The 24,304-nt window shown below is 44.6% G+C and overlaps 1 protein-coding gene and 1 pseudogene across 2 annotated transcripts in view; one reads left to right on the top strand and one right to left on the bottom strand.

Annotated features, from left to right (window-relative positions):
• LOC135523494 (zinc finger matrin-type protein 4-like) overlaps positions 1-24,304 on the top strand; it is a 103,072-nt gene that overhangs the window by 4,867 nt on the left and 73,901 nt on the right. For both annotated transcript variants that reach the window (XM_064950197.1, XM_064950198.1), the window contains exons 2-3: positions 21,146-21,250; positions 24,083-24,175. In XM_064950197.1, the coding sequence (XP_064806269.1) occupies positions 21,146-21,250; positions 24,083-24,175 (198 nt within the window). The remainder of the gene's footprint in view (positions 1-21,145; positions 21,251-24,082; positions 24,176-24,304) is intronic.
• Positions 613-3,479, bottom strand: LOC135524906 (general transcription factor II-I repeat domain-containing protein 2-like; annotated as a pseudogene).

Genomic DNA, 24,304 nt, shown 5'->3' with positions numbered 1-24,304 from the left:
CTCTTGTGGCAAACAATCTGAGCACTTTTCTAGTTTCGAGGTCGGTTTCCCAGACACAGATTAGGCCTAGAAAAAACTCTTTCAGTGGAGCAGCACAGCCTTAGTCTAGGTTTTGGGAGTAAACAACACTCCCACTTGACTTATTTCCCCCTTACTTGCTCTGAATTTGCTGATAGCTACTTTATTGAAGAACGATGCACTTACTATGACTGTGATATGTGGTTGTCCCACCTAGCTATCTTAAAATGAATGCAGTAACTGTATATTGCTCTGGATAAAAGTGTCTGGTAAATGACAAACATGTAGGTGTTTAACTTCTCTAGGGTAGGGGGCAGCATTTAGAATGTTGGATGAAAAGCGTTCCCAAATTAAACTGCCTTCTATTCAGGCCCAGAAGATAGGATTTGCATATAATTAGTATATGTAGATACTCTAAAGTTTCAAAAACTGTTAAAATCATGTCTGTGAGTGTAACAGAACTGATTTGGCAGGTGAAAACCTGAGAAAAATCCATTCAGGAAGTTGGATTATTTTTGTTGTTGTAGTTTTCTATTCAATGCCATTACAGCATCCATTTACTTAGGACTCAAATTGCAGTTCCTATGCCTTCCACTAGATGTCTTTAGAAATTGTTTCAGGCTTGTATTCTGAAAAATTAGGGAGTAAGAGCAGTCTGAATGAGTGAACCCTGCCGTGTCACAGAGCTTTTTCATGCGCGTGACCGAGAGAGTGCCTTTCTTGTTTACCTTTTATATTGACAACGTTATTGTCCGGTTGAAATATGATAGATTATTTAGGCTAAAAACAACCTGAGGTTTGAATATAAACATCGTTTGACATGTTTCTATGAACTTTACGGATACAATTTGGATTTTTTTGTCTGCCTGTTGTGACTGAGTTTGAGCCTGTGGATTAAAGAAGAAAACGCGCGAACAAAAGGAGGTTTTTGGATATAAAGAGAGACTTTATCGAACAAAAGGAACATTTATTGAATAAATGAATGTCTTCTGAGTGCAATCATATGAAGATCATCAAAGGTAAGTGAATAATTTTATCTCTATTTCTGACTTGTGTAACTCTTCTACTTGGCTGGTTACTGTTCGTAATGATTTGTCTGCTGGGGTATGTTCTCAAATAATTGTAAGGTATGCTTTCGCCGTAAAGCATTTTTTAAATCTGACACCGTGGTTGGATTCACAAGAAGTTCATCTTTCTAGCGCAGGCGTTCCGCTAGCGCAGGGGTGTCAAAGTCAAATGGACGGAGGGCCAAATAAAAAATTTAGCTACAAGCCGAGGCCGGACTGTTCGAATGTTCATTGAAAAATTTTTAAATGACGCATATAGTCTAGTGAACCTAATTGAACCTACTGAAAACCTAACAAATATATTCCAATATGATCAGATAAATAAAGCAATATTTTCTTATGGCTCTGTCAGTAATCTTTAATTTTCAACAGACACAAAAGACAAATTTCCTTTATATAAAAATCCCATAACATGAACATTAAATGAAAGAAACCGGTATTCAAGGCACCATCAGTAGCCTATATTTTCTATTTTAGCAAAAGTGGGCTAAATTTACTTCAAAAAGAAAAAAACAATAATAGCAATTTTCTATCATCCACTCAACTGAAATATTTTTAAAATATAATTGGATTGAAATACAATAAAATAAAGTGCAAAAATCTATTAATCAAAAACAACACTTTGTTTAAGGAGAAGTAACATGCAGTGAAAACAAATATTAAACTTTAACTTTTAAACTTGAACTGAGTAAAAACTCTAAATATGTGATTGCACAGTAATGTTCACTTGTTTGAGGTTGAGGGTGATACTTGGTGGTGTCCCATCTTTTCCACAAGTTCATCAATGTTCGGGGTAAGGCTCTGAGCTGAGGAAATCCTCAGAATTGAGTGGAGGTGTTCAGCAGTAAGTCGACTTCTGTGTGATGTTTTGTTCAGGTTCATCAAAGAAAAAGTTGTTCACACAGGTATGTGCTGCCAAACATAGACAACGTTTGAGCAGCCTGGATGCGCAGCTGGGGCATTGTGTCGGGGATGAAACGGCGAACTCCACACACAGAAAAGCCATTTCACACAGAAACATTTCGTCTCGGAGTTGTGTTGTGTCTTTCCCTTTGCTGTCCAAGAACAGACAAATCTCCTCACGAAGCTCGAAACATCTTTGAAGCACCTTTCCCTGGCTTAGCCATCGCACCTCTGTGTGATAAGGCAAATCACCATGCTCCGTTTCTAACTCCGTCAGAAATGCCTTGAACTGGCGGTGATTCAAACCTTTGGCTCTGATAAAGTTAACTGTGCGCGTGATGATGCTCATTACATGCTCCATTTTCAAGGCTTTACCGCACAACGCTTCCTGGTGTATGATACAATGATAAGCTGTCAGCTCACCTGTCGCGTTTTCCTCTTGCATCTTTTCCCGTATCTTCGCCACCAGTCCGCTCCTGTGTCCACACATCGCAGGTGCTCCGTCGGTTGTCAAACCCACGAGTTTTTCCCAAGGCAGCTCCATCTCATTTACACATCTTGACACCTCTTCATACAAATCATGCCCCGTAGTTGTGCCATGCATAGGACGTAAAGCCAAAACTCCTCTGTCACGCTTAGGCTGGAGTCCACTCCGCGGATGAAAATTGACAACTGGGCAATGTCAGAAATGTCGGTGCTCTCATCCACAGCCAAGGAATATGCAATGAAATCTTTTCCCTTTTTCACAAGCTGCTCTTTTAGATTGATGGACAACTGGTCTACTCTCTCGGCAATGGTGTTTCTGCTCAGACTCACATTTAAAAAGAGTTGCCTTTTTCTGGGCAAACTTCGTCACAAACTTTAATCATGCAGTTTTTGATGAAATCCCCCTCCGTAAATGGCCGGGCTGATTTAGCGATCTCTTCTGCCCAAAATAAAACTGGCCTTGACAGCAGCCTGGCCTTGTGATTTGGCTTTTTTGAACAGAGCCTGTCGAGATTTGAGGCCTCGTTTTAATTCCTCTGCCTTTTGTAGCCTTTGTTCCATGTCCATATTCTTGTTTTTGTCCGCGTGTTTCGTTTCATAATGTCGTCTCAGATTATACTCTTTCAGTACCGCCACACTTTCTCCACACAGAAGACACACAGGTTTTCCAGCTACCTCCGTGAACATATACTCCGACTCCCACCTTGTTTGAAACCCCGGTTCTCAGTGTCCACCTTCCGTTTTGCCATTTTTGATGGGTATCTGAAAGTTAATTTTACTGTGATGCTGACGACTGCTGTGCCAATAAATATTGAAATGAAGCAGCCTACTGCTCGGTGCGTCACCGTTGCATTGTGGGAAATGTAGTATTGGTGCGTGTAAAAGATCTGCGGGCTGCCGGCTTGCTGCGGTCTGCGGGCCGGTTCTAATAATAAATCAAGATCATCCCAGGGGCCGTAAAAAACCTTCTCGCGGGCCGGATGTGGCCCGCGGGCCTTGACTCTGACATATGTGCGCTAGCGGAACCCCTCGACATTATTCCGCTGAAAAGGCAGTGCGCGAAATTCAAAAATATTTTTTTGAAATATGTTAATGTGTGAAAGTTACAAGTCCAATACAGCAAATAAAGGATAAACATCTTGTTAATCTACCCACCGTGTCCGATTTCAAAAATGCTTTACAGCGAAAGCACAACATATGATTATGTTAGGTCATAGCCAAGTCAAAAACAACACACAGCCATTTTTCCAGCCAAGGATAGGAGTCACAAAAAGCAGAAATATAGATAAAATTTATCACTAACCTTTGATGATCTTCATCAGATGACACTCATAGGACATCTTGTTACACAATACATGTATGTTTTGTTCGATAATGTGCATATTTATATCCAAAAATCTCAGTTTAAATTGGAGCGTTACGTGCAGTAATGTTTTGATTCCAAAACATCCGGTGATTTTGCAGAAATACTCATAATAAACATTGATAAAAGATACAACTGTTATTCACATACTTAAAGATAGACTTCTCCTTAATGCAACCGCTGTGTCAGATTTAAAAAAAACTTGAAGGAAAAAGCATAATCTGAGAACGGCGCTCAGAGCCCAATCCAGCCAGAGAAATATCCTCCATTTTGGAGAACTGTTCCATAATCAAGAACCCTACAAATACTCAGCCCTGCCACTTCCACGCTGACAGATCGTAGCCTCTACTCAGTCAGTCTGGATTTCTAGCTGTTTGTTCCTGCATAGATTTTGTTATCCTGTTGTGCCTGTTTTTCACTAGCCTTGTGCTGCTTTTTCCCTCCGCTACAGTCCTGTCTGCTTTGACTCTTGTACCTGTCTCCAGTCCCTTGTCTTCTCAGTCCTGCTTTCCTGCAGGAAAGCAGGCACAACACCACCCTCACCTCCACCTCTGATCCATTGAAATCCTGAGGCAGAGGCAGCATTCTTGGAACTCAAGTATCGCTTCACTTCTGCCCGGGTCCTCACTCTGCCCGACCCAGAACTACAGTTCATCGTGGAGATGGACGCCTCTGACGCTGTTCTGTCTCAACGTTCCCCCTCGGATCAGAAGGTCCACCCACGTGCATTCTTTTCCTGTAAGCTCTCAACTGCAGAGAGGAACTTTGACATCGGAAACCGGGAACTCCTGGTAGTTAAGCTGGCTCTTGAGGAATGGCGTAACTGTCTGGAGGCCTTGTACCCCCCAACTTTATCACGTGGACTGACCATTTAAAAACCTGTCCTACATCCAGACTAGAAATGTTTGAACTCCCGGCAAGTCAGATGGGCCTTGTACTTTGGAAGATTCAATTTCACACTCACTTATCTCCCAAGTTCGAGGAATATCAAGCCTGATGCCCTCACCAGTTCACCACTGACAACACTGGTACCAAGCCAGAAGCCATTGTGCCATCCACCTGCATCATTGCCGCCGTTGTGTGAGTGGAGACCAGGTGTGCTAGAAGCTGAACAGATTCCTACCAGCTGCAACCTGTTCCATAATCAAGAACCGTACAAATACTCAGCCCTGCCACTTCCATGCTGCCAGATTGTAGCCTCTACTCAGTTAGTCTGCATTTCTAGCTGTTTGTTCCTGCATAGATTTTGTTACCCTGTTGTGCCTGTTTTCCCTAGCCTCATGCTGCTTTTTCTCTCCGATACAGTCCCGTTTGCTTTGACTCTGGTACCTGTCTCCAGTCCCTCGTCTCCTCAGTCCTGCTTCTCTGCCCTGGATCTTCGCTCTAATGCTTCATTGGATTCCGCTCCAGACCTGCTTACCCGGTTCCCAATTTCCTTGCACTCAGCCTCAGTCCAGATTCCCTACTACCCACCCAATATTCCCTTGGACTGCACCCTATCTCCTCTCCTGCTTTTCAATAAAAATATTGGTTACCTGTCCTTGTATCCTCATATGAGTCTGCATTTGAGTTCCCCTACTCCACCCCGCGTAACAAGAACAGAACAGAAAATACTAGAATACAGTATAATAGGGGTCTTGTTAGGGATTAAATATGATAGGGGTTAACTGTAAAACCCTCACATCTATCATCCAGTGCCTTTACTTTTCTATCTCTGTCAATATGCCTTTTTGCCCTTTTAAACTTCTTGGGGAGTCCTCCGTTTTCTATAGTTGCATATTTTCTACCTGGTCAGGCATGATAACGAGTGCAATAGAGGGTAGACATACGCAATTTTACTCTGTTCTTCCACTTTCTTCATCCAAAGCCAATTATATCAATGCATTTTATCCTTTCAAACGCTCAGACAAGTCTAGGAAAGGCCTCGGTTTGTGCATGATTACATGTTCTCCACGGGCACATTATGTATCTGTCTCTCCCTCCCCCTTCTCTCCCTCCCTCTGTGCTGTAAGTCAGGTGTGATGGACAGTAGAGGGGTTACACAGCCATCCCTGCTCTCCACTGATGAACCACAGAGGGCCACGGATACATACACACACACACACACACACACACACACACACACACACACACACACACACACACACACACACACACACACACACACACACACACACACACACACACACACACACACACACACACACAGGGACAAACATACACACCCGAGGTGCTAGATTGCGAGGGACTGTGGAGAGAATCTGATTACCCGACTGGCATAATTACCGTGGCCTAGATGTATAATCAGGGTAGGGATCTTGTATTTGAAAAGTGTCTGCCACACACACACACACACACACACACACACACACACACACACACACACACACACACACACACACACACACACACACACACACACACACACACACACACACACACACACACACACACACACACACACACACACACACACACACACACACACACACACACACACACACACACACACACACACACACACACACACACACACACACACAGGGCTGGCACAATTACTGTGTAATCGTGTAATCGGCGATTATGGATGAAGACCGTCATGAAAATAAATTAACAGGCCATAACCGTAAAACATACACCACACACACACTGAGACACTAACACACACAGTCAGACCGGCCAGTAATCTTGTTCTTGAAAAGTGTCTGCTGTCATTATCATACTGTTGCTCTCATTACTCTAACTGGTGTCCCACCTACTGTTCATGTGTCTGCAGCACTCTCATTTGTCTAAGACTGCTCCATGGCAACAAGCAGCATCTTCTGTCTGACTATCTATCACACACAGCGTGGGGTGACCTTTTATGCAGTGTGTTTGTGTGTGTTTGTGCGTTTGTGTGTGTGTGTGTATTTGTGTGTGTGTATGTGTATGTGACCTTTATCTCTGTGTATCTACATTAATTGCTTCTTTCTGGCTAATGGGGAGCAAGGTGCTACATCTCTCTGTCACTAAAACAACACTCAGCCACGCATGCACGCACACACACACACACACACACACGCACACACACACACACACACGCATGCACGGACACAAACACACACACACACACACACACACACACACACACACACACACACACACACACACACACACACACACACACACACACACACACACACACACACACACACACACACACACACACACACACACACACACACACACACACACACACACACACACACACACACACGGTACCATACCTGCAAGCTTGAGTTTCACTGATTTATGATATTTGATATAAAAAATAAGTAAAGGGCATAGTGGTACATTTGAAGTTGTACTGTATTTCCTATCTGAAACAGTGCATTCTGAAAGATTTCAGACCCCTTGACTTTTTCCACATTTTGTACAAGGCTCACAAGGAGTTTTATTCTCATAACTCGTACAGTGTGATACACAGTGTGATCTTGATGTGTGTGTCCACATGTATGAGTGTAGTCTGTGCACGTGTGTGAATAATGTGCGTATAATAATTGGCTGTGTGTATTGTAACCAGGGCGTAAGTGTAACAGTAACTAGATCTGAGAGGAAGTGACATCTCCGTTGTTATTTTTTTTGCCACCTCTCTTTCTGTTGACTTTATAGAAATGTATCCAAAGATTTCTTTCAGTCATGTTTTGAAAGTTTTTCAAATAGCTCCAAGTTAACAATTACAAAAAATAGTCATTAAATGGTGATAAGCAAAACAACCTTGTGCGTCGCCCCACGGACCTCCCAGTCCCGGCCAGTTACGACAAAGCCTGGGTGCGAACCCAGAGTCTCTGATGGCACAGCTGGCGCTGCAGTACAGCGCCCTTAACCACTGCGCCACCCGGGAGGCCCACGAGGCATTTTAAATATAAGATATAGTCTTCAAGAATCGTCAATGGGTATATACAGTGCCTTCAGAAAGTATTCATACACCTTGACTTACTCCACATTTTTCCTGAATTCAAAATGGATTAAATAAAGTTGTTTTCTCACCCATCTACGCACAATACACCATAATGGCAGAGTGAAAACATGTTTTTAGAAATGTTTGTACATTTATTGAATGAATATCTAATTTACAGAATTTTTTACACCTCTTTTCTATGACACTCTAAATTGAGCTCATGTGCATCCAGTTTCCTTCGATCACCCTTGAGATGTCACTACAACTTGATTGGAGTCCACTTGTGACCAATTCAATTGTTTGGACATGATTTAGAAACACAGCTGTCTATATTTATTGAAGTCTTTATTGTCATGTACACCTGGTGCAAAGTAGGGTTAGGTGCCTTGCTCAAGGGCACATCAATAAATGTTTTACCTCGTCGGCTCAGGTATTTGAACCAGCGATCATTCGATTACTGGCTCAACACTCTAAGCTACCTGCCGCCCATAAGGTCCCTCAGTTGACAGCGCATGTCAGAGCAGAAACTATACCATGATGTCTAAAGAACTGTCCGTAGATCTCCTAGATAGATTTGTCATGAGGCATATATCTTTAGAAGGGTATAACACTATTTCTAGAGTTTTGAAAGTTTCCACGAGGACAATGGTCTCCAGAAATATGTATCGACCCAGACTCTGCCTGGATCTGGCCAAACTGAGCAACCTTGGTCAGGGAGGTGATCAAGAACCCAATGATCACTCTGACATGAGATACAAATGTAACTATTTGGTCTGAATGTAAAGCAATATGTCCAGTTGGTATTGTTTTTGTGTACCGGCTTGTAGCCACATGGAATTGTCTCGTTCCTGGTTTTGTTGTTTCATTTCATGTTTCACCTGCTTCCAGACTCACAGCTCCATTATTACACCCTGTATATAGCCTCACAATTTTTTTACATTTATTTTTTATTTTTTAACTGCATTGTTGGTTAGGGCTTGTAAGTAAGCATTTCACTGTTGTATTCGGTGCATGTGACATACAATCTGATTTGATTTGAAATACAGGCAAATCCTTGATGAGAAGCTGCTTTTGAGTGCAAGCGACCTTAGATTGGTGCAAAGATTTACAGTTCCAGTCAAAAGTTTGGACACACCTTTTCATTCAATGTTTTTTCTTTATTTGGACTGTTTTCTACATTGTAGAATAACAGTGAAGACAAAAACTATGAAATAACACATATGGAATCATGTAGTCACCAAAAGGGTGTTAAACAAATCAACATATATGTAATATTTGAGATTCTTCAGAGTAGCCACCCTTTGCCTTGATGACAGCTTTGCACACTCTTGGCATTCTCTCAACCAGCTTCATGAGGAATGCTTTTCCAACAGTCTTGAAGGAGTTCTTACATATGCTGAGCACTTGTTGGTTGCTTTTCCTTCACTCTGTTGTCCAACTCATCCCAAACCATCTCATTTAGGTTGAGGTCAGGTGATTGTGGAGCTCAGGTCATCTGATGCAGCACTCCATCACTCTCCTTCTTGGTCAGTGTTTAACACTTTTCTGGTTATTACATGATTCCATATGTGTTATTTCATATTTCTAATGTCTTCACTATTATTCTACAATGTAGAAAATTGTCAAAATAAAGAAAAACCCTTGAATGAGTAGGTGTGTCCAAACTTTTGACTGGTACTGTACGTTCCAACAGAACAAGGACCCCAAGCATACAGCCTAAGCAATGCTGGAATGGCTTCATAACAAGAATGTGAAAGTCTTTGCTCGGTGGCAGGTAGCCTAGCGGCTAGAGCATTGGGCCAGTAAACAAACATTTTTAAGCACTACACAGCTGATTCAAATAATCAACTAATGATCAAGCTTTGATAATTTGAATCAGATGCGTAGTGCTAGGACAAAAAACTAAATATGCTCCCCTTGGCGTCCCTAGGACCGAGTTTGGGAAACCGTGCATTATGCGGTATTTCACAGCAAAATGTGAAATAAGTCAAGGGGTATGAATCATTTCTGTAGGGACTGTATCATACAAAAATGGATGTAGCAACTGCAGATTGCCCCTTTAAGGCATTATAAATGTTGTTTATTTCTCTCATTACTCCTACCATTAGAAAGGCCTCTTAGTCCCATTGCACATGTATAAAAGCTTTCACAAATGCGAGGACACACACACACACACACACACACACACACACACACACACACACACACACACACACACACACACACATACACACATACATACATACATACATACATACATACATACATACATACATACATACATACATACATACACTCTCCAACAGTGATGGAGTGAAGAGGGAAGGCAGAGGAGAGGATGGAGGGATGTTTAAAGAGAGAAAAGAAGGAGAGAGGACTTTGATAGAAAACCTCCAGGCTTCACTACCACCTGCTGTTTTCTCTCTCTCTCTCTCTCTCTCTCTCTCTCTCTCTCTCTCTCTCTCTCTCTCTCGCGCGCTCTATCTCTCACTCTCACATGCTCTCTCTCACATGCTCTCTCTCTTTCTCTCTCTCTCTCACATGCTCTCTCTCTCTCACATGCTCTCTCTCTCACATGCTCTCTCTCTCACATGCTCTCTCTCACATGCTCTCTCTCTCTCTCTCTCTCTCACATGCTCTCTCTCTTTCTCTCTCTCTCACATGCTCTCTCTCTCACATGCTTTCTCTCTCTCTCTCTCTCTCTCTCTCTCTATCTCGCTCTCACATGCTCTCTCTCTCACATGCTCTCTCTCTTTCTCTCTCTCTCACATGCTCTCTCTCTCTCTCACTTGCTCTCTCTCTCACTTGCTCTCTCTCACTTGCTCTCTCTCTATCTCTCTCTCTCACATGCTCTCTCTCACACATGCTCTTTCTTTCTCTCTCTCTCTCTCTCTCTCTCTCTCTCTCTCTCTATCTCTCTATCTCTCTCCCTCACATGCTCTCTCTCTTCTCTCTCTCTCTCTATCTCTCGCTCTCTCTATCTCTCTCTCTCACTTGCTCTCTCTCTCTCTCTCTCTCTCTCTATCTCTCGCTCTCTCTCTCTCTCTTTCTCTCTCGCTCTCTCTCTCCCTTTCTCTCTCTCTCGCACATGCTCTCTCTCTCACATGCTCTCTCTCTTTCTCTCTCTCTCACATGCTCTCTCTCTCACATGCTCTCTCTCTCACTTGCTCTCTCTCTCACTTGCTCTCTCTCACATGCTCTCTCACATGCTCTCTCTCTCTCTTTCTCTCTCTTTATCTCTTGCTCTCACACGCTCTCTCTCGCTCTCTCTATCTCTCTCTCACATGCTCTCTCTCTCACATGCTCTCTCTCTTTTTCTCTCTCTCACATGCTCTCTCTCTTTCTCTCTCTCTCACATGCTCTCTCTCTCTTTATCTCTATCTCTCTCTCTCTCTTTATCTCTCTCTCTCTCTCTCTCCCTCTTACAGCTAAGGCTCTGAATGTTGCTAGGGACATTGTTTTGTGTTGGAGGCTATACTGAGTTCTTCGTCTTTCAAAACATTTGTGCAGTGCACTTTTTAACGTGCAGTACTTTTTCAATTCAGGGTATTACCTCACCTAGATAAGCACCCCATGTCCTACATATTTTTTTGGGTGGTGTCTGCAAACTTTTATTTTTTCATTTTTCAGGGTCACAAAGTGAACACGTTTGGGAACCACTGTTTGCAATGATATGGCCAGTACAGTATTTCACACAATTTAAGGTGAAAGTTGTTTTGTGCAGTACAGATAGTGAGTGTGTGAACCTCCGCAGAGGAATGAAGCAGCGTATCTCAACACTCTCTAAAGAAACACTGCTTATTCTACCCTGAGTAACCACTTACTGTTATTAATATGAAATATTCAATATCTATTAATATTTAAATGTGGTGAAAAAAAGACGCAAACTTTTCCCATTTATCAGAGAGAACAAAAGGGACATCCGGTGTGTGTGTGTGCATGCGTCTGCCTGCGTGCGAGTGTGTGTGACGGTTTAGTCAGGAGTTATCTGTTGATGTGGTCTTGAAACAGAATACTATTATAGTCCATTCAGTTTCCAGATGCCGAAGGCCCCAGGCGGACTTCTCCTCTTCCACTTCTCTTTTAGTTGTTATTTAACTAATTCATTGAGCAATCTTTGCTGATGGTGCGACAATTAGCATGCACAGAGCCTTCGGAAAGTATTCAGACTCCTTGACTTTTTCCACATTTTGTTACATTACAGCCGTAGTCTAAAATGGATGGGAAAAAATGTCGTCATCAATGTACACACAGAACCCCAAAATGACACAAACTAAAACAGGTTTTTAGATTTTTTTGCTAATTAAACAAATATATAAAACGGAAATACCTTATTTACATAAATATTCAGACCCTTTGCTGTGAGACACACAATTGAGCTCAGGTGCATCCTGTTTCCATTGATCATCCTGGAGATGTTTCTGCAATTTGATTGGTGTCCACCTGTGGTAAATTAAATTGATTGAACATGATTTGGGAAGGCACACTCTGTTACGTCCGTCGTCGAAATGAGACCAAAACGCAGCGTGGAAAGTGTACATCTTACTTTATTTTAGATGAACACCAAAAACAACAAAATACAAACAAACGTAAAGTTCTGTAGTCTCCACAGCAACGATGCAAAAACAAGATCCCACAAACTCAGGTGGAAAACAGGCTGCCTAAGTATGATTCCCAATCAGAGACAACAATAGACAGCTGCCTCTGATTGGGAACCATACCCGGCCAACAAAGAAATAGAAAACTAGAATGGCCAACCAAATCACACCCTGACCTAACCAAATAGAGAAATTAACAGGCTCTCTAAGGTCCGGGTTTGACACACTCCTGTCTTTATAAGGTCCCACAGTTGACAGTGCTTGTCAGAGCAAAAACCAAGACATGAGGTTGTAGTAATTGTTTGTGGATCTCCGAGACAGGATTACATTTTTTATTAATTTAACCTTTATTTAACTTGGCAAGTTAGTTATGAACAAATTGTTATTTACAATGACGGCCTACCGATAGGCAAAAGGCCTCCTGCATGGACAGGGGCTGGGATTTAAAATAAAAAAACATATAGGACAAAACACACATCACGACAAGAGAGACAACACAACACTACATAAAGAGAGACCTAAGTCTCGGATGATTGTGTGGAAGCACAGATCTGGGGAGTTTTCTGCAGCATTGAAGGTCCGCAGGAACACAGTGGACTCCATCATTTTTAAATGGAAGAAGTTTGGAATCACCAAGACTCTTCCTGAGCAATCGTGGGAGAAGGGAGGTGACCAAGAACCTGATGGTCACTCTAACAGAGCTCCAGAGTTCCTCTGTGGAGATGGGAGAACCTTCCAGAACCATCTCTGCAGCACTCCACTAATCAGGCCTTTATGGTAGAATGGCCAGACGGAAGCCACTCCTCAGTAAAAGGCACAAGACAGCCCGCTTGCTCTGGTCTGATGAAACCAAGATTTAACTACAGTATTTTGCCTGAATGCCACACGTCACATCTGGAGGAAACCTGGCACCATCCTTACGGTGAAGCATTGTAGTGGCAGCATTCTGCTGTGAGGATGTTTTTCAGTGGCAGGGACTGGGAGATTAGTCAGGATCGAGGGAAAGATGAATGGAGTACAGAGAGATCCTTGATGAAAACCTGCTCCAGAGCACTCAGGACCTCAGACTGGGGCAAAGGTTCACCTTCCAACATGACAATGACCCTAAGCATACAGCCAAGACAACACAAGAGTGGCTTTGGGACAAGTCTATGAATGTCCTTGAGTGCCCCAGCCAGAGCCCAGACTTGAACCTGATCGAACATCTCTGGAGAGACCTGAAAATAGCTGTGTAGCGACGCTCACTATTCAACCTGACAGAGCTTGAGAGGATCTGCAGAGAAGAATGGGAGAAACTCCCCATATACAGGTGTGCAAAGCTTGTAGCATCATACCCAAGAAGACTCAAGGATGTAACTGCTGCCAAAGGTGCCTCAACTAAGTAACGAGTAAATGGTCTGAATACTTATGTAAATGTGAAGAAAAAAAACAACAACCTGTTTTTGCTTTGTCAGTACGGGGAATTGTGAATGTATGGATGAGGGAAATAAAACAATTCAATCCATTTTAGAATAAGACTGTAACGTAACAAAATGTGGAAAAAGTCAAAGGGTCGTATTACTTTCTGAAGGCTCTGTACTCAGCTCATTTTTGTTGTTTAACTTATTTAAAGAATTTGTGATTGTATGGCGTCATCCGACATTCCTGCTAGTGTTTTGTTTCTCTCACTAGCTACCTAACTCTTCTTTCTCTCCATGTTTTTCTCTCACTAGCTACCTAACTATTCTTTCTCTCCATGTCTCTCTCACTAGCTACCTAACTCTTCTTTCTCTCCATGTTTCTCTCTCACTAGCTACCTAACTCTTCTTTCTCTCCATTTTTCTCTCTCCATGTGTCTCTCACTAGCAACCTAACTCTTCTTTCTCTCCATTTTCTTTCTCACTAGCTACCTAACTCTTCATGTTTTCTCTCCATTCTTTTTCATGTTTCTCACTAGCTACCTAACTCTTCTTTCTCTCCATTTTTTCTTTCTCACTAGCTACCTAACTCTTCTTTCTCTCCATTTTTCTCTCTCGCTAGCAACCTAACTCTTCTTTCTCTCCATTTTTCTTTCTCACTAGCTACCTAACTCTTCTTTCTCTCCATTTTTCTCTCTCACTAGCTACCTAACTCTTCTTTCTCTCCATGTTTCTTTCTCACTAGCTACCTAACTCTTCTTTCTCTCCATTTCTCTCTCACTAGCTATCTAACTCTTCTTTCTCTCCATTTTTCTCTCTCACTAGCAACCTAACTCTTCTTTCTCTCCATTTTTCTTTCTCACTAGCTACCTAACGCTTCTTTCTCTCCATGTCTCTCTCACTAGCTACCTAACTCTTCTTTCTCTCCATGTTTCTCTCACTAGCTATCTAACTCTTCTTTCTCTCCATGTCTCTCTCACTAGCTACCTAACTCTTCTTTCTCTCCATGGCGCTTTTTTCTCTGGGGCCACTAGCTACCTAACTCTAAATGGGATTCTTTCTCTCCATTTTTCTCTCACTAGCTATCTAACTCTTCATTTTTCTCTCCACTAGCTTTTTCTTTTCTCACTAGCAACCTAACGCTTCTTTCTCTCCATTTTTCTTTCTCACTAGCTACCTAACTCTTCTTTCTCTCCATTTTTTCTCTCTCACTAGCTACCTAACTCTTCTTTCTCTCCATTTTTCTCTCTCGCTAGCAACCTAACTCTTCTTTCTCTCCATTTTTCTTTCTCACTAGCTACCTAACTCTTCTTTCTCTCCATGTTTCTTTCTCACTAGCTACCTAACTCTTCTTTCTCTCAACTTTCTCTCTCACTAGCTATCTAACTCTTCTTTCTCTCCATTTTTCTCTCTCACGAGCTACCTAACTCTTCTTTCTCTACATTTTTCTCTCTCACCCACTCTCTCTCCCCCTCCCTCTGTCCCTCTCCCTCTCCCCTCCTTCTCTGTCTCTCTCCCCTCCGTCTGTCTCTCTCCCTCTCCCCCTCTCCCCCTCTCCCCCTCTCCCTCTCTCTCTCTCTCTCTCTCTCTCTCTCTCTCTCTCTCTCTCTCTCTCTCTTTCCATCTCTCTCTCTGTCTCTCTCCCCCCTATCTAGTCATTCATCTCGTCACAGATTGCCTTCATAAATGAGTCAGTCTACCCAGACAGAGCTCCATGCAACATGTTATACCCACAGGGGGGGTTGAGATATTTTGGCAGATTATGAAGTTTGTGACGTCATCTTAATTAACGAAGAGATTAAATGATAATGTTTCATTTGCAGGTCGGTTGGTTCTTGCCTGTCAATCGAGAGTCAATGTACGTTATTTAACTACAGAATATGAGAGATGCTTTGATTGGCCTGTATTCTGTCAGGAGTAGAATGATGCTTGTCATTGTTTTCAACTTCCCTTTCTCACCTTTACCTCTCTCATACGTGTTTCCATCACTACGTTACTGCATCTCATCAATGGAGCAAACAATTATCATTTGGATCAAAAAGATTCTGACTTGAGTGACTTTCCCTCTGTCACTTTCTGGTAGAAGCAATGTTCAGAACATTGCAGATAGAAATGTTATATATAGAACAGACATGTCTACCTCATCTCCTATTCTAGTGCATGACAGAGAATGTATGTTCTAAACAGCATCTATATAAATATATATTCCCCCTCCCAGGTGTTAAGGATAATACCTTGGAGTGCTGTAGCTAAGCGTTAATGAGTCAACCAAAGGTTCAATTAGATAATGAGGATCTATTTTATTCTCTTCGATTCTATTTTAACAAGCTGCTTTAGTTTATGAGATTGTCCACTCTACTGTGATGAGAGCTAAGAGAAGTGAAGGGTTAATTGTTTGTGCGTGTGTGTGTGTTTAACTATACGTGTGGGTACCAGAAGTCTCCACAAGAATAGTCACCTGACAAAAAATTTGACCAACTGGGGACCCCACAAGGTCAAATGCCATTTCTGGGTTAAGGGTAGGGATAGGGCTTAGGGAAAATAGGATTTTGAATGGAACTGAATCGTGTGTCCCTACGAGGTTAGTTGTACAAGGCTGTGAGTGTGTGTGTGTGTGTGTGTGTGTGTGTGTGTGTGTGTGTGTGTGTGTGTGTGTGTGTGTGTGTGTGTGTGTGTGTGTGTGCAGCAGCTAGTTGTGCATTGAGGCTGAGTGTGTGTGTGTGTGTGTGTACTCGCTGTCTTTCTCCATTCCCTACATACAGTTAGACTAGTGCCTGTCTCAGTCTTTGTCTCTAATGGCACCCTATTCCCTATGCAGTGTGACACCCTATTCCCTATGCAGTGTGACACCCTATGCAGTGTGACTCCCTATTCCCTATGCAATGTGACTCCCTATGTAGTGTGACTCCCTATTCCCTATGCAGTGTGACACCCTATGCAGTGTGACTCCCTATTCCATATGCAGTGTGACTCCCTATGCAGTGTGACTCCCTATGCAGTGTGACATCCTATTCCCTATGCAGTGTGACACCCTATGCAGTGTGACTCCCTATTCCCTATGCAGTGTGACTCCCTATGCAGTGTGACTCCTATGCAGTGTGACACCCTATTCCTATTATGCAGTGACACCCTATTGCCTATGCAGTGTGACCCTCCCTATGCAGTGTGACACCCTACTCCCAATGCAGTGTGACTCCCTATGCTGTGTGACACCCTATTCCCTATGCAGTGTGACACCCTATTCCCTATGCAATGTGACTCCCTATGCAGTGTGACACCCTACCCTATGCAGTGTGACTCCCTATGCTGTGTGACACCCTATTCCCTATGTAGTGTGACACCCTATTCCATATGCAGTGTGACTCCCTATGCTGTGTGACACCCTATTCCCTATGTAGTGTGACACTATTCCCTATGCAGTGTGACACCCTATTCCCTATGCAGTGTGACTCCCTATGCAGTGTGACTCCCTATTCCTTATGCAGTGACACCCTATTGCCTATGCAGTGTGACTCCCTATGCAGTGTGACACCCTATTCCCTATGCAGTGTGACACCCTATTCCCTATTATGCAGTGTTACACCCTATTCCCTATGCTGTGTGACACCCTATTCCCTATGCTGTGTGACACTCTATTCCCTATGCTGTGTGACACCCTATTCCCTATTATGCAGTATTACACCCTATTCCCTATGCTGTGTGACACCCTATTCCCTATGCAGTGTGACACCCTATTCCCTATGCTGTGTGACACCCTATTCCCTATGCTGTGTGACACCCTATTCCCTATGCTGTGTGACACCCTATTCCCTATGCAGTGTGACACCCTATTCTCTATGCTGTGTGACACCCTTTTCCCTATGCAGTGTGACTCCCTATGCAGTGTGACACCCTATTCCCTATGCAATGTGACTCCCTATGTAGTGTGACACCAAAATCCCTATGCAGTGTGACTCCCTATTCCCTATGCAGTGTGACACCCTATTCCCTATGCAGTGTGATACCCTATTGCCTATTCAGTGTGACTCCCTATGCAGTGTGACACCCTACTCCCTATGCAGTGTGATACCCTATTGCCTATTCAGTGTGACTCCCTATGCAGTGTCACACCCTATTCCCTATGCTGTGTGACACCCTATTCCCTATGCGTGTGACACCCTATTCCTATGCTGTTTGACACCCTACTCCCTATGCAGTGTGACTCCCTATGCTGTGTGACACCCTATTCCCTATGTCATGTGACACCCTATTCCCTATGTAGTGTGACACCCGATTCCCTATGCAGTGTGACTCCCTATGCAGTGTGACACCCTACCCCCTATGCAGTGTGACTCCCTATTCCCTATGCAGTGTGACACCCTATTCCCTATGCAGTGTGACTCCCGATGCAGTGTGACACCCTATTCCCTATGCAGTGTGACTCCCTATTCCCTATGCAGTGTGACACCCTACTCCCTATGCAGTGTGACTCCCGATGCAGTGTGACACCCTATTCCCTATGCAATGTGACTCCCTATGCAGTGTGATACCCTATTGCCTATGCAGTGTGACTCCCTATGCAGTGTGACACCCTACTCCCTATGCAGTGTGACTCCTGATGCAGTGTGACACCCTATTCCCTATGCAATGTGACTCCCTATGTAGTGTGACACCCGATTCCCTATGCAGTGTGACTCCCTATGCAGTGTGACACCCTACCCCCTATGCAGTGTGACACCCTATTGCCTATGCAGTGTGACTCCCTATTCCCTATGCAGTGTGACACCCTATTCCCTATGCAATGTGACTCCCTATGCAGTGTGACACCCTATTGCCTATGCAGTGTGACTCCCTATTCCCTATGCAGTGTGACACCCTATTCCCTATGCAATGTGACTCCCTATGCAGTGTGACACCCTATTGCCTATGCAGTGTGACTCCCTATGCAGTGTGACACCCTACTCCCTATGCAGTGTGACTCCCTATGCAGTGTCACACCTTATTCCCTATGCAGTCTGACACCCTATTCCCTGTGCTGTGTGACACCCTATTCCATATGCTCTGTGACACACTATTCCCTATGCTGTGTGACACCCTATTCCCTATGCGTGTGACACCCTATTCCTATGCTGTTTGACACCCTATTGCCTATGCAGTGTGACTCCCTATGCAGTGTGACACCCTATTCCCTATGCAGTGTGACACCCTATTCCCTATGCAGTGTGACACCCTATTCCATATGCAATGTGATTCCCTATGTAGTGTGACACCCGACTCCCTATGCAGTGTGACTCCCTATTCCCTATGTAGTGTGACACCCTATGCATTGTGACTCCCTATGCAGTGTGACTCCCTATTCCCTATGCAGTGTGATACCCTATTGCCTATGCAGTGTGATTCCCTATGCTGTGTGACACCCTATTCCCTATGTTGTGTGACACCTATGCTATTCCATATGCAGTGTGACACCCTATTCCATGCAGTGTGACATGCAGTGTGACACCCTATTCCCTTTGCAGTGTGACTCCCTATGCAGTGTGACACCCTACTCCCTATGCAGTGTGACTCCCTATGCTGTGTGACACCCTATTCCCTATGTCGTGTGACACCCTATTCCCTATGCAGTGTGACACCCTATTCCCTATGCATTGTGACTCCCTATGCAGTGTGACTCCCTATTCCCTATGCAGTGTGACACCCTATTCCCTATGCAGTGTGATACCCTATTGCCTATTCAGTGTGACTCCCTATGCTGTGTGACACCCTATTCCCTATGCTGTGTGACACTCTATTCCCTATGCTGTGTGACACACTATTTCCTATGCTGTGTGACTCCCTATGCAGTGTGACACCCTACTCCCTATGCAGTGTGACTCCCTATGCTGTGTGACACCCTATTCCCTATGTAGTGTGACACACTATTCCCTATGCTGTGTGACACCCTATTCCCTATGCTGTGTGACACCCTATTCCCTATGCGTGTGACACCCTATTCCCTATGCTGTTTGACACCCTATTCCCTATGCAGTGTTACTCCCTATGCAGTGTGACACCCTATTCTCTATGCTGTGTGACATTCTATTCCCTATGCAGTGTGACACCCTATTCCCTATGCAGTGTGACACCCTATTCCCTATGCTGTTTGACACCCTATTCCCTATGCAGTGTGATTCCCTATGTAGTGTCCCTATGCAGTGTGACACCCTATTCCCTATGCAGTGTGACACCCTATTCCCTATGCAGTGTGACACCCTATTCCCTATGCAGTGTGACACCCTATGTCGTGTGACACCCTATTCCCTATGCAGTGTGACACCCTATTCCCTATGCAGTGTGACACCCTATTCTATGCAGTGTGTGCAGTGTGACACCCTATTCCCTATGCAGTGTGACACCCTATTCCCTATGCAGTGTGACTCCCTATTCCCTATGCAGTGTGACACCCTATTCCCTATGCAGTGTGATACCCTATTGCCTATGCAGTGTGATTCCCTATGCTGTGAGACACCCTATTCCCTATATTGTGTGACACCCTATTCCATATGCAGTGTGACACCCTATTCCATATGCAGTGTGACACCCGATTCCCTTTGCAGTGTGACTCCCTATGCAGTGTGACACCCTACTCCCTATGCAGTGTGACTCCTATGCTGTGTTACACCCTATTCCCTATGTAGTGTGACACCCTATTCCCTATGCAGTGTGACACCCTATTCCCTATGCATTGTGACTCCCTATGCAGTGTGACTCCCTATTCCCTATGCTGTGTGACACCCTATTCCCTATGCTGTGTGACACCCTAGTGTTCCCTATGCGTGTGATTCACCCTATTCCCTATGCTGTTTGACACCCTATTCCCTATGCAGTGTGACTCCCTATGCAGTGTGACACCCTATTCTCTATGCGGTGTGACATATTCCCTATCAGTGTGATTCCTATTCCCTATGCAGTGTGACACCCTATTCCCTATGCTGTGTGACACCCTATTCCCTATGCTGTGTTACTCCCTATTCCCTATGCAGTGTGACACCCTATTCCCTATGCAGTGTGACATCCTATGTTTTGTGACACCCTATTCCCTATGCAGTGTGACACCCTATTCCCTATGCAGTGTGACACCCTTTTCCCTATGCTGTGTGACACCCTATTCCATATGCTGTGTGACTCCCTATTCCCTATGCAGTGCATTATATTTGATTAGTGTCACTATAAGGGATAAGGGTGTAATTTGATCAGAGTCACTATAAGGGATAAGGGTGTAATTTGATCAGTCACTATAATGGATACGGGTGTAATTTGATCAGAGTCACTATATCCTTGCAAGAGGGCGTATTGCTTTATTCTAAGTATGTTTTTTTCTGGTTGTGTGTGTTTGTGTGTGTGCGTGTCTAAAGATGAAGTCGGCTGGGGTCGTGGAAGGAGGACTGTTCACAGAGAGTTACTGCAACATCTGTAATGCCCAACTCATCTCCGAGTCGCAACGCACAGCACACTATGAGGTGAGTCTACATCACACACGCACACATGCAGGCACACGCGCACGTGTGCACACTCACACACACACACAGAGCGAGGAAGAGGCCTGAGAGAGAGGAGGAGGGCAGGCGGTATGAGTGTGGGGTAATCAAGACTCCCTGGGGAGAGTGTGGTGCAGGGAGTTGCATTAGAGGGAGAGAGACAGTGCCAGCTGGAGGGATGGATGGATAGATAATGGAGTGCTGCTAGTGGGTGATAACCTGCCTGAGTCCAGTCATGCTGCTCCTGCCTGCTCCCTGACTCCCCCTGGGAGTCAAATACCATCCTCTCCCCCCCTGCATGACTCCCTGCCTCTGACTCCCTGCCTGACTCCCTGCCTCCTGCCTGACTCCCTGTCTGACTCCCTGCCTGACTCCCTGCCTGACTCCCTGCCTGACTCCCTGTCTGACTCCCTGTCTGACTCCCTGCCTGCCTGACTCCCTGCCTGACTCCCTGCCTGACTCCCTGCCTGACTCCCTGCCTGACTCCCTGCCTGACTCCCTGTCTGACTCCCTGTCTGACTCCCTGCCTGACTCCCTGCCTGACTCCGTCCTTCCTGCTTTCTCCCTCACTTTCCTACCACTCGCTCCCTCTTTCAGTCTCCCACTTCAATCGTTATTTAGCTCTCTCTTTCTCTCTCCCTCTCTCTCCTACACCTGCCACTCTCCTCCTCTCCCTCCCACACCTTACCAATTCCCTCCTCTTTCTCTCTCTCTCTACCACTCTCTTCTTTTCTCCCTCTCTCCTTTTCTCTTCTCTCTCCATCCCACACTGTACCACTCTGCTCCTCTCTCTCTCTCATCGCCCCTCTTCTTTCTCCAACCCATATCAAACCAGTCTGCTCCTCTCTCTCATCGCCCCTTGTCTTTCTCCAGCCCATATCAAACCAGTCTGCTCCTCTCTCTCTCTCTCTCATCGCCACTCTTCTTTCTCCAGCCCATATCAAACCAGTCTGCTCCTCTCTCCCATCGCCACTCAAACCTCCTTTCTCCAGCCCCATATCAAACCAGTCTGCTCCCTCTCTCTCTCTCTCATCGCCCCTCTTCTTTCTCCAGCCCATATCAAACCAGTCTGCTCCTCTCTCTCATAGCCCCCTCTTCTTTCTCCAGCCCATATCAAACCAGTCTGCTCCTCTCTCTCATCGCCACTCTTCTTTCTCCAGCCCATATCAAACCAGTCTGCTCCTCTCTCTCTCTCATCGCCACTCTTCTTTCTCCAGCCCATATCAAACCAGTCTGCTCCTCTCTCTCATCGCCCCTCGTCTTTCTCCAGCCCATATCAAACCAGTCTGCTCTCTCTCTCTCTCTCATCGCCACTCTTCTTTCTCCAGCCCATATCAAACCAGTCTGCTCCTCTCTCTCTCTCATCGCCCCTCTTCTTTCTCCAGCCCATATCAAAACAGTCTGCTCCTCTTTCTCATCAGTCTGCTCCTCTCTCTCTCTCCAGCCCATATCAAACCCCTCTTCTTTCTCCAGCCCATATCAAACCAGTCTGCTCTCTCTCTCTCATCGCCCCTCGTCTTTTTCCAGCCCATATCAAACCAGTCTGCTCCTCTCTCTCTCTCTCATCTCTCTCTTTCTCGTCTTTTTCCAGCCCATATCAAACCAGTCTGCCCTCTCTCTTCTCTTCTTTCTCCAGCCCATATCAAACCAGTCTGCTCCTCTCTCTCTCTCTCATCGCCACTCTTCTTTTTCCAGCCCATATCAAACCAGTCTGCTCCTCTCTCTCATCGCCCCTCGTCTTTCTCCAGCCCATATCAAACCAGTCTGCTCCTCTCTCCCATCGCCCCTCGTCTTTCTCCAGCCCATATCAAACCAGTCTGCTCCTCTCTCTTATCGCCACTCTTCTTTCTCCAGCCCATATCAAACCAGTCTGCTCCTCTCTCTCATCGCCACTCTTCTTTCTCCAGCCCATATCAAACCAGTCTGCTCCTCTCTCCCATCGCCACTCTTCTTTCTCCAGCCCATATCAAACCAGTCCGCCATACAGTATGAATGTAGTCTTTGTGTGACTGTGGAGATTGGAGAATACATTTATGCTTGCAATGGAAGTCAAGCCTCCTTAGAAATAGGCACACAAATGATGGTTATTAGCTGGGACTGAATGTGACTGCTTGGCAATGTAACGAGATATCAGTGTGGGTTTATGGATAGCTATGACATACACACTCACTCACACATACATGCATTCACACCACATACAGTCAGACACACACACACGCACATAAACACACACACACGCACACGCACACACGTAATCTACTTCACAGTATGTACCCAGTGGGTACCCAGTAATTTTCACTGCTCTGCATTAATGTGAAGGTTATTAGCTTCAAGGACATTCCGCTGTCATTTCACATACAGCTATACTGACAGTATAAATCACACACACATACAGCTATACTGATAGTATAAATCACACACAAATACAGCTAAACTGACAGTATAAATCACACACACACACATACAGCTATACTGACAGTATAAATCACACACACACATACAGCTATACTGACAGTATAAATCACACACACACATACAGCTATACTGACAGTATAAATCACACACACACATACAGCTATACTGACAGTATAAATCACACACACACACACACACACACACACACACACACACACACACACACACACACACACACACACACACACACACACACACACACACACACACACACACACACACACACACACAGTGATCAAAAATAAATCATCTCTCTCTCTCTCTCTCTCTCTCTCTCTCTGTCTCTCTCTGTCTCTCTCTCTCTCTCTCTCTCTCTCTCTCTCTCTCTCTCTCTCTCAGAGTAAGAAACATGCCAATAAGGTCCGTCTCTTCTACATGTTACACCCAGAAGACGGAGGCCCACCTTCCAAGAGACTGAGACCAGACAACCCTGTATGCACACACACACACACACACACACACACACACACACACACACACACACACACACACACACACACACACACACACACACACACACACACACACACACACACACACACACACACTGAATCACACACA

The sequence above is a fragment of the Oncorhynchus masou genome, chromosome 31, assembly GCF_036934945.1.
Source record: "Oncorhynchus masou masou isolate Uvic2021 chromosome 31, UVic_Omas_1.1, whole genome shotgun sequence".
Taxonomy (NCBI): domain Eukaryota; kingdom Metazoa; phylum Chordata; class Actinopteri; order Salmoniformes; family Salmonidae; genus Oncorhynchus; species Oncorhynchus masou.
Note: the sequence above shows the minus strand (reverse complement) of the source record. Positions and strands in the feature narration are given on the sequence as shown.